Source organism: Macaca mulatta, chromosome 13 (assembly GCF_049350105.2).
Source record: "Macaca mulatta isolate MMU2019108-1 chromosome 13, T2T-MMU8v2.0, whole genome shotgun sequence".
NCBI lineage: Eukaryota > Metazoa > Chordata > Mammalia > Primates > Cercopithecidae > Macaca > Macaca mulatta.
Window position 1 is genome coordinate 9,617,709 of NC_133418.1, and position 19,078 is coordinate 9,636,786.

The following is a 19,078-nucleotide window of genomic DNA, read 5'->3' on the forward strand; positions in this document are numbered from 1 at the left end:
AGCCCAGGAGGCAGAGGTTGCAGTGAGCTGAGATCATGCCACTATATTCCAGCCAAAGTGATACAGCAACACTCTACCTCAAAAAAAAGGGAGGATATGCTTAAATTATGGTACACCCCCCAAAATATTTCACAGCTATTATACAAGATGCACTTGAAAATATCTTAATGTCAAAATGTTTATGATATTTGAGGCAAAAAGAATGATAAAAGTATTTCTTGGGTGCTTTCCACGTCCCAGGACTGTTCTATTCTCTTTACATGTGTTTCTCATTCATCTCTTAAAAGAACCTCATGAAGTAGGTACTATTATTAATATTACTATTATTAATATCCTCACTTTACATATGAAGTGGAAACAAGATGGTTATCTTACCCAGGGTTACAGTCTAAGAAGTTCCATTCCAGGCTTGGGGCTGTTAAAAATTTCACCATGTTACCTGATGGCTATCTGTCTGTCTCTGCCTGTGTGTCTGTCTATCTACCTATTTATCAGTTATTTTCACATTCAAGTGAAAATAATTGAAGAAGAGTTTGTCAAAAGGAGTCCTTATAATAGGTATGGTCAGGAGGTAAGAAAGCAATAAGAGGCCGTGCAGTACTCAAGGCCCAAAGAGGAGACAAAAATCAAATTAGGAAGGAGAAAGTCTTCTGAGGGGTCCTCTTGTCTAATTATTATCTGTCCGTCCATCATCCATCTACACATCGGTCTTTCAATTCATCTAAGCCTTGCAGCCTCTATATGACAGGATGAGGCAAAAAGATAGCAGATAACACGCCATAAAGTGAATTGTGAGATGCATACCCTAGGGGACTTGTGTCCTCAGGTAGTTAGCTGAAATGTGGTTATGGAAAGCTACAGAAGCCCTTAACACTAATCCCCCACAATGAAGTAGAGAGAAGAGCACGCATAAGGGGCTTTCCGACTTCGAGACCACCCTCTTCCCTGGTGTGGGAGGGCTGTGGGCCCCCTCAGGCCTGAGTCACTCAAAGAGCGGCATCAGACTCCTGGTGGGCAGTGAGGGCAGGGCTGGCCAGCGGCTCTGGCAGGAGAGTGGAAGAGATGGGTGCAGCTGTGGGTTCAGCCGGCTCACCCACCATCTGTGCAGGCTGAGAATGGCTGTGTCCTCTCCATGAAAGAGCTGGCATGTGGGAGAGCCCAGACTCTGCCCTGCGAGGCCCCCTGGAAAGGCGGTCAGTCACAGCAGCCCTGGGAGGTAGCCTGCTGGGCGAGCAGCACGTGACCGCTGAAAAGGGTCTTTCACCAAGCCTGGGGATGCCCTGGGACAGTCGCAAGGAGGCCCTGAACACCACCACCGGGAGACGGGGTCCGCCTGCCCCCAGAGCCTGCAGCCATAAAATAACTGTCCAGCCACTTACCTCCTTCTCCTTCTCTCCCTCCCAGAGGGGTCAGGCCATACCTGGTGAGCTGTGGGAGGAGGCAGAGGGAGGGAAGAAGCCCCAGGCCTAGTTCTCTGTAGCAAGATACCAAGCTGGAGGGGAAACAGCTTTACTTTAAACCAAGTTCAGAGTTTTGATATTATCTGGGACTGGATACTCTAAGCATCAGACTGATGACATTGCTGGGTAGTTACAGTGACAACAAGACTTGGTGTCATCCAAGAGTTTCCAGCAAGGTCATGCTGATTGCTCAAATGCTCACTCAGGAGCTGGAGAAGAACCAGCCACTGGACACCTTCAGACACAGAACAGGAAGATGAAGTCGCCATGTGGTTACTTCTCCAGCTCCTGCCGGTCCCATATGTGTGCATGAGTGAGCGTGCATGTCTGCAAATGAACTACACACACGTGCCTGTATCTCTGGACAGGGAAGTGATAGCCGGCACTCATTTTCTTCTTTTTACATGTTTTCCTCTATTTTCCACATTTCCTGCAAAGGGGATGTAGTCCTTTTATAATCAGAAAAACATCAGTAAATGTTATTTCAAAAGAGGAAGTCAGCCTTCTGGAAATTCCCTAATCCATGTAAAATATCACTTGTACCAGGAATGAGTCTTACCCATCATATGCCCAGTACAGCCACAAAGAGCAAGAAACATTCCAACATCTGCACAGGAACTTGGCGAGAAACTGACTCCATTCCCAGGGGAGGAGGGAGGAAGTGAGAATTGCGGATTTTGTTGTTTCTCTTGTAAACACGCTTTGGGATCATATCCTTTTCCTTTCCACTCCCTTCTCCATTCCGTCACAAATTCAGCAGCACGGAGACCCTTCCCAATACCAGCTCAACTGATGTGGCCCATTTTTCAGGCAAATTTCCAACAAGAGTTCAAAGTCAGTACCTTGGCATCTTGGGGGAATTTTAAAGGAATCCTAGAGTATTGAGATAAAAAATGCCGCCTAGCTGCATGTAGTCACACACTGGAGTCTCTCTTTTTTTCTAATGCTTTGCAGTGGAATTACCATGAAGGTGAAACAGCCTTATAAAAAGATCTTTAAAAGATTGTGAAAAAGAGTTTTTGCTATGTTAGAAAAGGAGGTAGGAATCCCATGGAGCCAAAATACATCAAGTCAAAGTCACCCACTTCCCTCTGATAAGAGTGGTAGATGGCCGGATGGGAAAAGGCTGCAGGGCCAGGATACCCAGCACTCAGCTCAGCCTTGGATGACATTTCCCAGTATTCAAAGTGATGAAATGGCAAAATATGAGCTGGATGATAGCAGCTGGGGGATTTCCCAGCTACCGGGAAAACCTTAGAGTTACCTAGCGAGATGACTTGATAAAAGACACACTTTTCAAACACAGCCGCTTCAGCAGATTGGGAAGACTGGATGAACCACCTGTGATTCAAGAACATGGTGAGAAATAGAACTGCAGGTCAAAACTGAATAGGTGGCTGGGCACAGTGGCTCACACCTGTAATCCCAGCACTTAGGGAGGCTGAGGCGGGCAGATCACGAGGTCAGGAGATCGAGACCATCCTGGCCAACACAGTGAAACCCAGTCTCTACTAAAAAAAATACAAAAAAATTAGCTGGGCGTGGTGGTGCATGCCTGTTGTCCCAGCTACTTGGGAGGCTGAGGCAGGGGAATCGCTTGAACCTGGGAGGCAGAGGTTGCAGTGAGCCAAGATCATGCCACTGCACTCCAGCCTGGCGACAGAGCAAGACTCTGTCTCAAACAAACAAACAAACAAACAAAACAAAAAATTGAAGAGGTAAAATACAATAGGAATAAGAGAATAGCTACTCTTGGGTTCAAATAATTACACGATGATAACTGATAACATTTTGTATTTATATAGACTATTAATATTTTACAGTTTACAAGACTGTTTGGGGAGGCTTACCTTAATTTCAACTCTTTAGAAAAAAATCCTTAAGGGTTGATCCTGTTGACTACAAGTTTAAAGTGAACATATACAGAAAAATAAAAGCCAATAGTAGCCAAAAAAAGGTAAGCGCTCTTGTCCTTTGAGCACATCTGAGGCAGTGAGTTACACCCTTGGGGCCACCTTTAAGAGAAACATCAATAATTGAAGTCATAATGAAACAGGTGGGCAGAGAGGTGAAGGGAAGACAGGGAGAGGTGAACAGTTGTTTCAAATATGTAAGCAGCCTCCATATTAGAAGATTCTGTGATTATCAGAAGTGTAGAACTTCCACAAATGACCAGAAGTTTCAAAGATGAAGACTGTGTTTGGGAGAATGGATCTAATCATTTCGATGTTTTGCAAGTAAAATAGAAATCCACAGGATTGCTGGGGGGAGGGTAATGGTTTGGCCACATCCCTTGATGTCAGTCAGCCATGCGCCCCCTAATGCTGCAAGTTCACTCCTGGACGTACAGATGCAAGAGGCAGGAGGCTCACTTGAACCTGGGAGGTGGAGGTTGCAGTGAGCCGAGATCGCGCCACTGCTCCAGCCTGGGCAACAAGAGGGAAATTCTGTCTTAGAAAAAAAAAACCAAGAGATCCTAACCCCCAGAGGAGATCTTTTAAGAGCCAATGAATTCTCTCAGCACAACCCGATTGTGAGCAACATCAGTTGTCCGATACGACAAAGTGGCTCTTAGCTTGTGTGGTGCCAAAGCATCTCTCAGAACTTGGCATTTCTCTGCAGGGAATACCATCCCAGCAAACCTGGCTCCCTGAGGAGTGCTTGGAGCTGCCATAATTACATTCCCTTAGGTGCTACCCATTCCTCATCCTTCCTGGCCCCTCACTATGAAGTGTGGACAAAGGGAAGTGGCTAACAGGACGGCTCTTCAATTAGCTGAAGGATGTTGACCAGCTAGTGGGAAGGAAGCCAAAGATACCCACTGAAAATCCATTAGACCCAAATACATTGCAACACTTCCTCCATTAACTTGCTTCCCTTTTTTGCACTCAGTGAATAGAGCGTTCTCTATCTTCAACAACTTACCTTCCCAAAGGTGGCCGGGTTGACTTGGTTCTCAGTGTTTTGCCCACAGGTCTCCACGTAAATCTCATACATGAGACAGCGAGGGACACTGCACCCTTCGCAAATGCAGAAGTTGTCGACCAACCTGGAGGAGAGGAGGACAAGGAAGAGGAAATTGGCATGTTTTTCTAGAGACAAAATATTTTGTCAAAATCAATGGTCAAGATGTGTGTGAGGTTCCAATAAATGAAACGTCTAATTCATTGGATGAACCCCTGCGAAGGCTCACAACCAGCATCACGAATGTACCCGTTTGTCCTTAGCCCAGTGTTAAGTATATTGACTGTGGCTTTTAGAAGATCAGAAGCCCATAGTGTTTGTTTTTGTCTCCTGGCAGCTTGGCATGCTAAAAGAAGTTCAAATGAAGACTTCAGCAGACACTGTTTCATAGACCTTTATAAAGGTTACGGCCAAGAGCTACATAACTACAAAGTGGAGAATTATTGATTCTACTTTATGAATAAGACACAAAACAATACCCAGGGAAAGCCTATCACCCTGCAGGTGACTGCAGGAGCCAGCCTGGCTTCCCAGGCCCCATTTTCACATCCTTCCCTCTCCGATTCCTGTTCCTCTGAAGAAGTTGCTTGCATGGTTCTTAAACCCCTGTGGTTTAGGGCAGGCCATTATGTTTGGATTTTGAATTGCAATGAGGTGTAAAATGCAAGACACCAAGAGACACTGAGAGGCAGAGTGCTTTTGCTCTGCTTTCTTCCCTACAGAGCCAAAGCAGCACAGAGCGAATGCAGCAGTGCCTGTGACCTCTGCTCAAAGTGATACCTTCAACTACACCAGTGCTCCCAGTCTGGGGGCAGAGTGTATTCCTTACCAATAAGGGGCTCTGGGTGAGGTTCACAGACCACCCCGGCCCGTGGGGACAGCCTGTTCCAGCAGCAGTATGTCAGTGTGCAGGCGAGTGGTGAAGGTGGCCTGGGTCAGAAAGTGTCCGTAGTGACATCCAGCTACAACCTTCCTTTCCCGGTGGGATGGACGGTCGTTCTTTAAAAAAAATCCACAAAGCAAGCCAGTATAAGAGGAATATTTATTTAGCAGAGACTTTACAGACAATACATGCCCTTGGCATTTTTCTAGAGCAAAATACGGGTATTTTGCTTTAGATGGGTATATGGGTAATATATAGCTTGTCTTCTGGAATGAGGCACACTGAGGCCAAATGTACTTTCCTTGGGAACTAAAGGATATAGTCACAATTGTTAACCCCACTGGCTTTCCAGAAAAAAAGACACAAGAACACAACGAATGGGGGAATCTCTGACCCTGCAACGTTTCCTCGGGGTGATCAATTACCACAGGCCCAAGGGCCTCAAACAACAGAAATGCATTCTCACAGTTCTGGAAGTTGGAAGCCTAAAAATCCAAGTGCCAGCAAGGTCGGTTCCTTCCAGAGGCTCTGAGGGAGACCCTGCTGGATATTTTTCTCCTTGTTTCTGGTAATTGCCGGAAGTCCTTGGTGTTCCTCGACTTCACTCCAGTTCCTGCCTGTGTCTTACGTGGCCTTCTCCCCGTGTGACCGTTACCTCTGTGAATTTTTTCTTTTTTGTATTTTTTTAGTCGAGACAGGTTTTGCCGCGTTGGCCAGGCTGGTCTTGAACTGGGCTCAAGCGATCCGCCCACCTTAGCCTCCCAAAGTGTCAGGATTACAGGCGTCAGTCGCCGTGCATGGCTAGTATCTCTGTGAATTTTCTTATCAAGATACCAGTGATTGGATTTAGAGCCCATCCTAATTCAGGATGACTTCCATTTAACTAATTACATCTACAAAGATCCTGTTTCCAAATAAGGTTACATTCTGAGGTTCCGAGTGGACATGAGTTTTTTTTTGGGGGATGTTATTCAACTCAGTTCAGGCACCAAGGAAGTAGATTTTTCTGGGATGCTTCCCTAAATCAATGTGGGAATATGACACTTCAGATACTTCACGATGGTTTAAATCCAGCTGCTACTGCATCAATTATTTGGCTCAAGGTTGAGTACAGGGTGATATCTATTGGTGGGATGGTGGGGTGGGGTGGGGGAGTGGCAGATTCATATATAGTCAGCATACAGATATATATACACACACATATATACACACATATATACATATATAAATATATATTATACATATATACATACACAGAGAGAGGCTCCCTCTGGAATACAGTGGTGCAATCATAGCTCATTGCATCCTCAAACTCCTGGGCTCAAGGGATCCTCCTGCCTTAGCCTCCTGAGTAGCTGGGACTACAGGCGTGTGACCATGTCCAGATACTTTAAAAAAAAAAAAAAAAAAAAAAAGCGTAGAGACAGGGTCTCACTATGTTGCCCAAGCTAGTGTTGACCTCCTGTTGTTGAGCAATCCTCCCACCTTGGCCTTCCAAAGTGCTGGGATTACGGGCACAAGCCACTGCACCTGGCTTGTATTTCTTTTGTTAAGACACTACTTGTTGATATATGAAAAACTCAATATTGGAAGTATCCCAGAAAAGTGTTGGCTAGATCCGGGAAACTGCAGCAAAATGTGATGTGCATTGAATTCAAACTCACTTGTTTATTCATAGTTACTCCAGATTTAGTTAGGGAACGCTCTCCTTAAAAAAGAAGTGTAAAAAACACAAACTCCTTAAAATGAACTCCAGTTTTCCATGTTTGCTGATTGTTCTTTCCTGTGACAGACGCTCATTTGCTCTAAGTCTCTATGAATTGCTGTCCTCCAATTTCAAAATGATACTACCGAGCCTGCCTGTTACCTACGTGGAGTAGGAAGGCCAAATAATACTCTTAATAACAGTAAAGGTCTGTGGCCAAGAGTCCTTTCTATGCCACACATGTAAAGAAAGGGCCACCTTTGGATGTGAGCTCTGTGTGGCTGCCTTGGTCCTGGCAGTTCCAAGAGATTCATCTTGTCTCTGACCATGTGTCTGTGGTCATTTGCCAAACATTCTAAGCCAAATCACAGACACCGATCAATGGCAGCCAGTCAGCATACAGTAACTGGACAAGCAGAAAGTTTGAAAGTGGACTTTGTCACCCAGTAGTTGCCTCAGCCTTCGGCGTCCACACACATGGGAAATTACAATCATGACTCTTACCCCGGGCTTTAGAACCTCAAAGACCCGGGTTTCCATTCTCAGGAGAATCTGAGACACCTGAGAGTTTTTGTGATTAGAAAACAAGTACATGATGGGCCTACTACCTGGCTTGCATACAGCAGCTCTTATCATTTTTATGTCTACCATCAAAATCTGGAATGGAAGCAAGAAAGATGCTGATGTTGGCAGAGCGGCTGCACAGAGTACCTGCTGTAGGTGAGCCTGACTTCCAACCACCTGGGGCTCCAAGGAGAGCCTGCAAGGGGACTGGCAGAACTGCTGGCAGGTGACATTAAGGGTTTTAAACTCTACTACCAAAATGTTCTTTGGTGATACACCTGGGAATAAAGCCTGCTTGATAAAGATCACTAGATTCCTTGCTTACCTGCATAATAACACTATTTTCCTGGTCTTGCCATCAGACAGGGTGGATTAAGACCTTGAGACCATTCACGAAGTTCTCCTCACTTTGAGTGATGAACAATCTGATGATTACTGACTTCACAGCACAAATACTTAGCCAGTGGTTCACACATTTTCTGAGTACTCTTTAAAGAAAAATGTCATGAGCAACTGGATGTGGTGGCTCACGCCTGTAATCCCAGCACCTTGGGAGGCTGAGATGGGCAGACCACCTGAGGTCAGGAGTTCAAGGCCAGTCTGGCCAACATGGCGAAACCCCATTTTCACTAAAAACACAAAAATTAGCTGAGTGCAGTGGTGTGTGCCTGTAATCCCAGCTACTCGGGAGACTGAGGTAGGAGAACTGCTTGAACCCAGAAGGTGGAGGTTGCAGTGAGCAGAGATAGTGCCACTGTACTCCAGCCTGGGAGACACAGTGAGACTCTATCTCAAAAAGAAAAAAAGAACAACAACAAAAACAAAGACAAACAAAAAAAAGAAAAATGTCGTGAGCCCCCCCCAAACTAGGAACTAGAGTCCCTTTTGGTTCCAGCTGATCAAAAGCTACCATGAATTCTGCACCTTTCCAAATACATTTGTATTTCTAAAATTTCAACAGAGTCTGCAGAAATTTGTAAAAGTCTATGTGGGAAATAGTTATGTAGTCTACAGCCAGGGCTCAGCATGCATTGGGATTAGATAATGCTTAGGTTTTGCCTGGTCTGAAGCCAGGGGTCAGACCTGCTAGGTCTGCACCCCAGCAAGGAAGTCAGATCACTGTTCATTTCTTTGGGCTCCCCAGAGCTTTAACCCCAGCTCTCCCTGTTTCTGCAGTCTTTCCTGTCCATGAAACAGAAACCTTCTATTACCTCTGGCCCCGGAGACTTAACCAAGCTCTCCTGGGACCTTTCTCCTGGGAGAATTTATCCAGTGTGGATGACAACGGCACTGATGTCTCTAAGACATGCTGAGGACCTAACAAGTGACTGATTAGAAGACAAAACGAAGTAATGTGGAAAATGGCAGGTTTCCTCCACAGGACAACAGCTGGGCCCCTCCCTGGTCTTTCACTCAGATGCTGGCTAACAGAGTTGTCTCCAGGCACTCAGGCCCCTCGCCCTGCACTACCCACTACTGCCCCTCCAGCACTGGTAACACCTTCCAGGCTTTGGAATACCAGAGGCTGTTCTTGATGTTAAAACCACTAGTGCCAACCATCTGTTTTGGGTGTTTTTGTTGTTGCTGGAGATGGAGTTTCACTCTTGTTGCCCACGCTAGAGCGGAATGGCGTAATCCTGGTTCACTACAACCTCCAGCTCCCAGGTTCAAGTGATTCTCCTGCCTCAGCCTTAGAGTAGCTGGGATTTAGAGGTGCCCGCCATCACACCCAGCTAATTTTTCTATTTTTAGTAGAGACGGGTTTCTGCCATGTTAGCCAGGCTGGTCTCAAAACTCCTGAGCTCAAGTGACCCACCTGCCTCAGCCTCCCAAAGTGCTGGGATTACTGCCCTGAGCCACCACAGCTGGCCTCAACGATCTGTTAAACATACTACCTCATCAGCTGGATGTCTAAAGAACAGCCCTCCCCAATGAAACGGTGATCCCTCCCTTATTTCCATTGCCTCCACCTCCCCAACCTTGAAGAGGGGCCTATAGGGATAAGAACTTGTAATATGGGACTTGAATAAGTCACACTCTCTGCTAAAATGGTCTACACACCAGGGGTGTCCAATCTTTTCTACCCTGGGCTACACTGGAAGAACTATCTTGGGTCACATATAAAATACACTAACACTAATGATAGCTGATAAGCCAAAACAAATCTCAGTGTTTTAAGCAAGTTTATGAAGGCCCAGCATGGTGGCTCATACCTGTAATCTCAGCACTTTGGGAGGCCGAAGCAGGCAGATCACTTGAGGTCAGGACTTCCAGACCAGCCTGGCTAACATGGTGAAACCTTGTCTCTAACAAAAATACAAAAATTAGCAGGGCATGATGGCGCAGGCCTGTAATCCCAGCTACTACGGAAGGATAAGGCAGGAGAATCACTTGAACTCAGGAGGCGGAGGTCACAGTGAACCAAGATCATGCCACTGCACTCCAGACTGGCCAACAGAGCAAGACTCCATCACACACACACACACACGAATAGAAAAGAAAGTTTACAAATTTGCGTTGGGCCTCATGTGGCCCTTAGGCCGAGGGTTGGACAAGCTTGGTCTAGACCATCATAGGCCTCCTGGTTACCATTTGAAGTGAGTTCACAAACGGTCTTAGGAGGATGTTCAGGTATTTTTAAATCAGTCTCATTCTTTCAAGTCTCTGGAGCATAATTTAAACCCTGGAAACTCTAATTTACTAAATGGCTACCTGAAGTCATTGAAAGGCATCTGAGTCCTTTCTTCTAAGAACGCTGCATGAGGGCCTGGGGTCAGTGAGTGTAGCAGAAACCCAGCCCAGCTGTGTAACCCTGAAAAACGCTGTGTGCTTCAGTGTTCATTCGATTTTTTTTTAATCTCATTGAAGATAAGACATATCAAAAATGTTCTTTTGGAGGAAAATGGTAACTGTTTAGGCCTGCCAGGGTTATAATCACAAACACGCCCTTCCTTTTTATTTCACTCACATGACTTTTTCAAAAGTCTTCCCTGAGAAATATGCTTTGAAACTTAAAAACAGAAAAATGCACTCTGTTATATAACAGCTATTCACCTTGTAAAACTAAAGGTCCTAGAACTGGTTTCAATTATTTTCCTATTTAAGAAGATCTGCAACCCCGTGAGTTTCTCAGTCCCAAGGGCTAAGGATATTTTTCTTTCCCTTTTTTCCTGCTTCGACTTAAATAGCTAGAAGTGAATTTCACAATGTGGAATGCAATGTGGAAAGCTAAAAACTCCTTAGCTTTAACTGAGGAAACATCTCATCCTGGATCTAGGGAGAGAAGCTTTTCCTCCCCTGGCCAATGCCCAGGCGCTTTTGGATGTACATGGAAGTAGAGTCCAACCAACGGGCCGCCGCGGGGCAGACCGCACGGCTTTACGCGGGAAGGGTGACAACGGGGAACCCACAGATGGGAAGCCCGGCCCCATTGCCGTTTCGGACCCGGGGCTTTTACGCGTGTCCGTGCATGGGAGGTCCCTCCGCGCTGGGGCGGGCGTGCGGGCATCAGAAAGCGCTGGGCCTGGGGCCGCTCCTCACACTCGGCTTTCACTCGGCGTCCCGAGGGCAGCCGTAGCGGGAACCACGCTTCCCCTCCCCGGCCCCACCTCCTCCATCCGAGCGTCCCAGGAGCCGGGCGGCTCACCACTGGATGACGCCGCTGTGCGGGCCCCGGCTGCCCCCGAGGCTTGACGGCGAGGCCAGCACCCCCTCGGCCATGGCTCGGTCCCGGGCCTGCAGCACCGAGGCAGACAGCGAGCAGCGGCCGTGGGCGGCGCTGGGTTACACCGGTCCTGCCACCGCCGCTCCTCGGTGTTTACTTTAGAAAGGGGCGCGCGGGGCGGAAACCCAGTCCGCCAGGCCCGAGCCCGGGTGCGCGAGGGCGCGCGGTGAGCTCTGCAGGCCACAGCCCCCCAACCCCCTCGCCCCGCCGAGGATGAGCGGACCCCACCCTGCATCCTGCGGTGTGGGCTGGAGCGATCTCCCGCTCGCACCCAGAGCCCGTCCCACCTCCGTACCAACCAATCAAACAGGCACGCGAACAAGCACCAACTTACACCTTTTCCAGTCTGGTCGCGGTGTTGAGTTCGTGGGGGTCCTTGACTTACTTGTGCATTGGAGTTCTTCAGGCAGTTTTCAAAAATACTCATACCTGGCTGCTGCTCCCTACCCCAGCCCCGCCCCCCACCCCAAGAGGTTCTGATGAACTGGTCTGGGTGAGGGCAGGCTCCCCGGGTGATGCTAATGTGCCCGCTGTTGCCAGAAACCACTGGACCTAGGAGTTTTGAAAAATCTCCGAGCTCAGAATTTCTGACAGGCGGGTGCATGGGGACTTCTAGGAGGCTGGTCCCAGGTGACTCCAGTGTGCCGCTCCAGGTGAGCAGTGCCACCTCAACGTGAGTCCCCATATCTGCAGCCAGGCCCTGCAAGTCCTTGCCCTCCAGAGCTATTTATGTCAGTGTCATTGCTCTGTGACATGGAGCTGCTGGCCCTCTCCAAACTCATTTCCTTTCTGGGGAACTGTGTGGTTATTGTGAGTATTAAGTGGCATTCACTTGCAAGGCTGTGGCGTAGTCAGAGCTCAGTCACACAGCCTTTACTGTGGCTGCTAACTGCTTCAGAGTCTCCGGGTAAGGATTTCTCAATCTAGATCAAAAACACATTTGCCGACTTAGCAACAACAAAAACCAAACCGCCCAGTTTACAAATGGGCAAAGGACTTGGATAGATATTTCTCCAAAGAAAATACATAAATGCCTACTAAGCACATGAAAAGATGCTCAACATCATTAATCATTAGGAAACGCAAACAAAAACCATACCCAAGAGAATGGCTATTATTTAAAACATAGAAACTAACGAGTGTTGGTGAGCATGTAGAGAAATTGGAGCCCTTGTTCACTGCGGGTGGGAATTTAAAGTGGTGCAGCTGGCCTGGGGCAGTGGCCCACACCTGTAATCCCTGCACTTTGGGAGGTCAGGGCGGTCAGATAACCTGAGGTCTGGAGTTCGAGACCAGCCTGGCCAACATGGTGAAACCCCTTCTGTACTAAAAGTACAAAAAAAAAAAAAAAGGGGGGGGGGCCGGACATGGTGGCAGGTGCCTGTAATCCCAGCTGCTTGGGAGAATGAGGCACAAGAATCGCTTGAACCTGGGAGGCGGAGGTTGCAGTGAGCCAAGATCGCGCCACTGCCCTCCAGCCTGCGCGACAGGGTGAGACTCTGTCTCAAATATATATATATAATATTAAAGTGGTGTAGCTGCTATGGAAAACAGTATGGCCGTTCCTCAAAAATTAAACAGAATTACCTTATGATCAGCCAGTCCCACTTCTAAGTGTATACCCGAAAAGAATTGAAAGCAGGAACGTAAACAAATATGTACAGCAATACTCATAGCAGCATTATTCACAATAGCCAAAAGGTAGAAGTAACCCAAGTGTCTATGGACAGACGAATGGATAAACAAAACGTGGTACGTATACATACACTGGAACATTATTTGCCCTTAGGAATGAAATTCGGGTACATGCTACAACACAGATACACTGAAAACATACTTACTGAAATAAAGCACACAGAAAAGCATGATTCCACTTACATGAGGTCCCTAGAGAAGACAAACTCAGAGAACAGAAAAGCATGATTCCACTTACATGAGGTCCCTAGAGAAGACAAACTCAGAGACAGAAAGTGGAATGGGGGTTGCCAGGGGCTGGGGGGTTAGTGTTTTAATGGGGAGAGTGTTTCAGTTTGGGAAGATGAAAAGTTCTGGAAATAGATGCTGATGGTTGCAAAACAATGCGAATGTACTTAATACCACACCACTGAATTATGTACTTACAAATTGTTAAAATGGTAAATTTTGTTATATATATTTTACCGCAGTTTTTTAAAAAGTCTGTCCCTAAAACATACACGCACACACAACACACGTTTGAGAAGCACTTCTGGAAGCAGAAAAGAGATCGATTCAACGAAGGAAACTGTCGACTGCCTCCCACGTGCCAGCCCTGGAAGGTAGCTGCTGGGGCCCACCAGACATCTCCTGGGCCAGCATCCTCCCTTCCACAGGAACACCATCACCAGGGTGAAGCTTCAAGGTCAGTTCCAGAGAGATAGCAGGACATTCAGAACCTGGACCCTGAAGTTCAACCAGGTCACTGGAGCTGACCCGGGATGGCATCTGACTTTCCTTTGGGGCACTGCCTCATGAATCAGCCTGGTCTTGAAGCCTGGGGCATTTGGAGTGTAGGGGCGGGATAGGTGAGTGAGTGGGAATGACATAAACAAGTGAATGGGGCCACTGTTAGCCTTATTTATCTTCTCAGCTGAGTTTCCTTGTTCAGGGTCGTCTGCTTTAAAATGCCACCCAGTAGAGGACAGTTGACCCCACATCATCCTCTCTCAAGCCAGGAGCTGGGGGGAACCTCACCTGCTGCCTTAAGAGCATCCATATGAGGATGGGAGGCCAACTACATGAGTAACAGAGTTGGGATACTGCTGAATGGCAACCACGACGAAGAACCCACAGGAAAAAAGATGAAGCAATGAGGTGAGGAGATAATGGCAGGGCTCTCCAAGGCCTCACTCTGCAGGTCAGCCCGTCTCTAGAAGAGGTAACACATCTCTTTGGACTGGGAGGAGGAGCCCCGTGAGGTTCCTTCATCTGATTTGCTTTGCCCTGAGTGCTAAGTCCTGTCCTCCTGCAGTGGGACAGGCAGGTCCTTCTCAGTGGCTGGGGGAAATATGGTTCCTTCCCCTTCTCATACTGGTCCTGCAGCAGCTCCTTCCACCCAGGAAACTTCCCAAAATGCCTGCTCATGTCCACAGAGACTGGAAATAACCAAGGGAAGAGCCTGCTGTTATTTAGGGCCTTATCACGTCACTGCTGGTACCATAATATTTGCACATTTACTGAGCATCAACCAGTACCAGGCACTGGAACAGACCTTAGAAATACAACGGGGACACCATGACCATCTGGCTGACCAGTGGTCTCTTTGCTAGCTATTGCATTGAATGTTAGATGCTATGAAAAGCAAACATCATCTTATCTCGGCTCAGAGCTCTTGAGGCTTGTTGATTAGAAGACTGTAGAAATGAGGCCATGTGGTCAATTTTACACCCTCCACCCAAAGAGCCTATTAATTTCATCTATTACAGGTGACAGCTGGTGTCCCTAGTTTGACCAGCCATCTTATAGATCAGACTCAGTAGTTTCATGCTAATACAGTGACACTCTCAGAAGATTTATTCCCAGTGTATGTCTTCCTAATGTGCTAAATATGCAAAGGACATTTACCTCTGCACACAACTCCATTACTAGCAGCATAATTAAGGCTTTCAGTTGAGTTGACCACATAGCCACATAATTCGCTCAGTAGAAATTAGGTATAAAATCCATTTTCTTTTCAAAGAATGTTTAACTGGAAGTGACATCACAAAAAACTTCATTCTGTGGTGTTCACTGAGGAGACTGCTAGATTCATGTATGTGCTGTCTTGTACCTGAAAATCTAGTCTCTAACTCCAGGTTGAGCATCCTTGCTCTAATATCTAAACCAGGACAAGGAAAATAAATTTTAAAGTTTGTATCAAGTAGAATTCCAGTTTCTTATGTCACATGTTATGTACACAAAGCTAGAGAACCACATCTCTTATCTAAACAGTAACTTCTTTTACCTACTTCCATCTAATTGGTTTCTAGCTTATCTAATTAGTCTCATTTCACCTTCTAAAAGGGCACCAGCTGTGCCTTCTCCTTGCACAAAACCATCTCTGATCTAGGGTGCTTAATTTCATTCAATTCTTGCAATTACTCACTTTCTGTGGATGTACCCAGGTGTCTTCAGGCAATAGATGTACTTTTAAGTAAAGCTAATGAGCATAGTGGATTTGGTCCAGAATGCACAATGTAGCTGCATCTGCACAGACACAGCATTACAGAGAACAGACAAACTGCATGTTCCATTTAGCCTGGAAGAAACTCCTTAAGATCCCTGGGCTCTAAACCAGTAAGCTATGGAGACTTTCAAACTATACTAGAGCAAAACAGTCTCATTGGAGAGATTCCAAATCACTATCATATGTTGCAATTTTCCTTGTTCTATGCTCACCTTTTGAGTATCTGGCTTTTACCCCAGTTGAAATCAATGGGAACATTGCATTCAGGAGAATGTATCTAATGAGAAAACCTAACTCCAAATATAAAACACTTCTCTGTCGTTTATCTAAAATCCATGATTCAGAGGACCATGACGATATCCCATTGCTGTGTTTTTTCCCCAATGCAGTTTTCCTGTTTCCCTTTTTGCAGAGAGGTGCTGGCCACATAAGGTATAACAAATAGCATTATCTGCAGAGGAACTCTAAGAATGTGTGGAATGAAATGAAACAGCCTTCACTCCTCACAGAATGCTTGTAAATTGTAATTTGCAAAGCAATGCATTTGAATTCTTTTGTTGCATTAAAAGTGGGACTTTTCTGGAAGTCTCATGGAAAACCAAGCAAAAACAAAATGAAAAGTGGTTTCCTTTTCTGCAGATGATTAGTAAGAATTTAATAAGTCATCTTATTAAAGCCATCAGGTAAGCAAGGCAGACACTTTTCCAAATCCTATGAGCAAAATTAGAAATCTTACCCCAATTAATTTTCCAAAAGAATGACAAAAGGCACACTAAGTCAATTACTTTGGATTTGTGTAAATACTATTTTAAAGCTTTTTACAAGCATGAAATTATTATTTTTGAAAAGCAGTTTAAAACGATAGCATTAGTTAATTTTGGGTAAGATAAACCTTCATTTGTTCTCATGGTTCATGTTATTCTTTGGTAGAAACGGACTAGAACAGCTGCCCATTCCCTGCTGTTCTGCATGGAATTATTTCCTGGTAGTATCCCCACCGTGAAATGAATTTCACTACAGCATCTCCAGACAAAGTACATATTTGACGTATCTTTCTGAAGGACAGCAGACTGCCTTTCAATTGGTCACGTGACCTCCTCCTGCTAATTACCCATTGGAATTCCCCAGCAGAGAGAAGCAGGAAAGATGCTTTACAAAGAGCATCTGCCTGTGAGCTTTGCTGGAGAACAAAGGTAAACACATCCCAATAGATGTGTAAAGATTGTTAGAGCTCGCTTTATGAAACAAAGCCTGGCTTTAAAAACCACTCATCTTAAGACCCCGCAAAGCCAGGCTAAGATGCAAAATAGTTGTCAAGATGGTCTTTTTCAAATATTATTTTCACGTTATCGCTGTGCTGTGACCGTAAACACTTACCCAGTGCCTCTCAGCGCATCTGTGTGGAGGTGAGCTGACAGGCAGGGACCTCTCCCACCCGCCTCTGCTCGTTCCTCAACCAGGCCACTCCAATTGACAATGTCTTAGAACCTTGCACAGGAAGCAGGCGAGGCGAGAGAAGCTAAAGGGAGAGGCCACTGGCACCCGAGTCCAAAGAGCTGGAGGAGGCAGACCCCTGAGAATTTCCTGCCTCTCGTGTGGTCCAGGAATCTCTCCTGGAGCTCATCTGTGGCCTCCGACAAATGAACTTTTCCCTTGAGCCATTTAGAGCAGGTTTTTTCTTATCACAACTTCGTGAGTTTTTTCTTTTTGTTTTTTTTTTCTGGGGGACAGTCTCATTTTGTCACTCAAGCTGCAGTGCAGTGGCACAATCTGGCTCACTGCAACCTCTGCCCCCTCGGTTCGAGTGATTTTCCTGCCTCAGCCTCGCACGTAGCTGGGATTAACAGGCGCCTGACACCCTGCCTGGCTAATTTTGCATTTTTAGTAGAGGCAAGGTTTCACCATGTTGGCCAGGCTGCTCTTGAACTCCCGACCTCAGATGACCCACTTGCCTCAGCCTCTCAAAATGCTGGCGTTACAGGTGTGAGCCACCGCACCCAGCCAAGTTCATGAGTTTCTAATACCTGTGATTAGTCTTCTCGGTAAGGATCTGGGAGGAGGTGGTTCCCACACCCTTCCGGAGGTGACCATTTTGAAGGACATTTGATGCCCCATGGTTAAGCTAAGTGGTAAGCTGGAGTTGAGTCATTCACTGGACAGACATTTAGGGAGCACCCACATGAGCCTCTTGCGTGGGAGGGGGTGGGGTGATCTCAGAAAGGATAAGCTGCAGTGCTCCCTGCTCTCAGGATATCCACGGTAATCACCATCTCTGTCAAAGACACAGGAGTGAAAATACGGCTACCCCCAAAACTTCTGTATAGCAGAACCCATTACACAGTAGTTGCAGGTCTGGCTGGGGAGCTTGTCAACATGGTTATGCAGCTGAGGACCACCGCATAGGCCCCCTGGCAGGGATCACAGAAGTCACAGCCAGACCACAGGGCCTACAGAGCCCATGGAAGGAAGCAGAAACAAGTCCCTCAAGGAGAGTGACTCAGGTGCAGCCACATATTGACTGTGGCTGCCATCAACATGACCAGCACCCAGCTGACAAGGGCACTGCCTTAGAGCCTGTGGTCCAAGTATGTACCAAATATGGTGGGTTCTTGGTCTCACTGACTTCAAGAATGAAACCATGGACCCTTGCAGTGAATGTTACCTTTACTTAAAGACGGTAGTCCTGAGTGCTTTCCTTCGCATGTTCAGATGTGCCTAGTTTCTTCCTTCTGACGGGTTCGTGGTCTCGCTGGCTTCAAGAGTGAAGCCACAGACCTTCACTGTGAGTATTACAGCTCACAAACACCACGTGAACCCAAAAAGCGAGCAGCTGCAAGTTACTGTAAGCAGCTAAATAACAAACTAAATAACAAACCCCTCACAGCCTGTAAAGTAATCCCAGCACGTTGCCTCTGACTGGGCCTCGCAGCCTGCTTTTATTGCCTTATCTGGCCCCACCCACATCCTGGTGATTGGTCAATTTTACAGAGAGCTGATTGGTCCATTTTACAGAGAGCTGATTGGTCCATTTTACAGAGAGCTGATTGGTCCGTTTTGACAGGGTGCTGATTGGTGCATTTACAATCCCTGAACTAGACACAGAGTGCTCACTGGTGCATTTACAATCCTCTAGCTAGATGTAAAAGTTCTCCAAGTCACCACTACTTTAGCTAGACACAGAGCACTAATTGGTGTGGGCGTTTACAAACCTTGAGCTAGACACAGAGTACTGATTGATGTATTTACAAATCCTGAGCTAGACAGAGTGCTGATTGGTGCGTTTACAATCCGTTAGCTAGACACAGAGTACTTACACAGAAAAGTTCTCCAAGTCCCCACTAGGTTAACTACATACAGAACACCGATTGGTATATTTACAAACTTTGAGCCAGACACAGGGTGCTGATTGGTATATTTACAATCCCTTAGCTAGACATAAAGATTCTCCAAGTCCCTACTAGACACAGGAGCCCAACTGGCTTCACCTACTGGATCCTGCCCGCACTGGGGCTGCAGGCGGAGCTGCCCGCCAGCCCCACGCCATGCCCCCTCACTCCTCAGCCCTTGGGCGGTGGATGGAACAGGGCACAGCGGT

The 19,078-nt window shown here is 46.6% G+C and overlaps 1 protein-coding gene across 1 annotated transcript in view; it reads right to left on the minus strand.

The window, feature by feature from the left end:
* The window catches only part of RFX8 (regulatory factor X8), a 76,582-nt gene extending 65,168 nt beyond the window's left edge, over window positions 1–11,414 (minus strand). Inside the window, exons 1-2 of the mRNA XM_015112972.3 lie at window positions 11,223–11,414; window positions 4,386–4,509 (exon numbers count right to left, since the gene is read on the minus strand). Coding sequence (XP_014968458.2) covers window positions 4,386–4,509; window positions 11,223–11,296 — 198 coding nt within the window. The 5' untranslated portion in view covers window positions 11,297–11,414. The remainder of the gene's footprint in view (window positions 1–4,385; window positions 4,510–11,222) is intronic.
* Window positions 11,415–19,078: the final 7,664 nt, after the last annotated feature.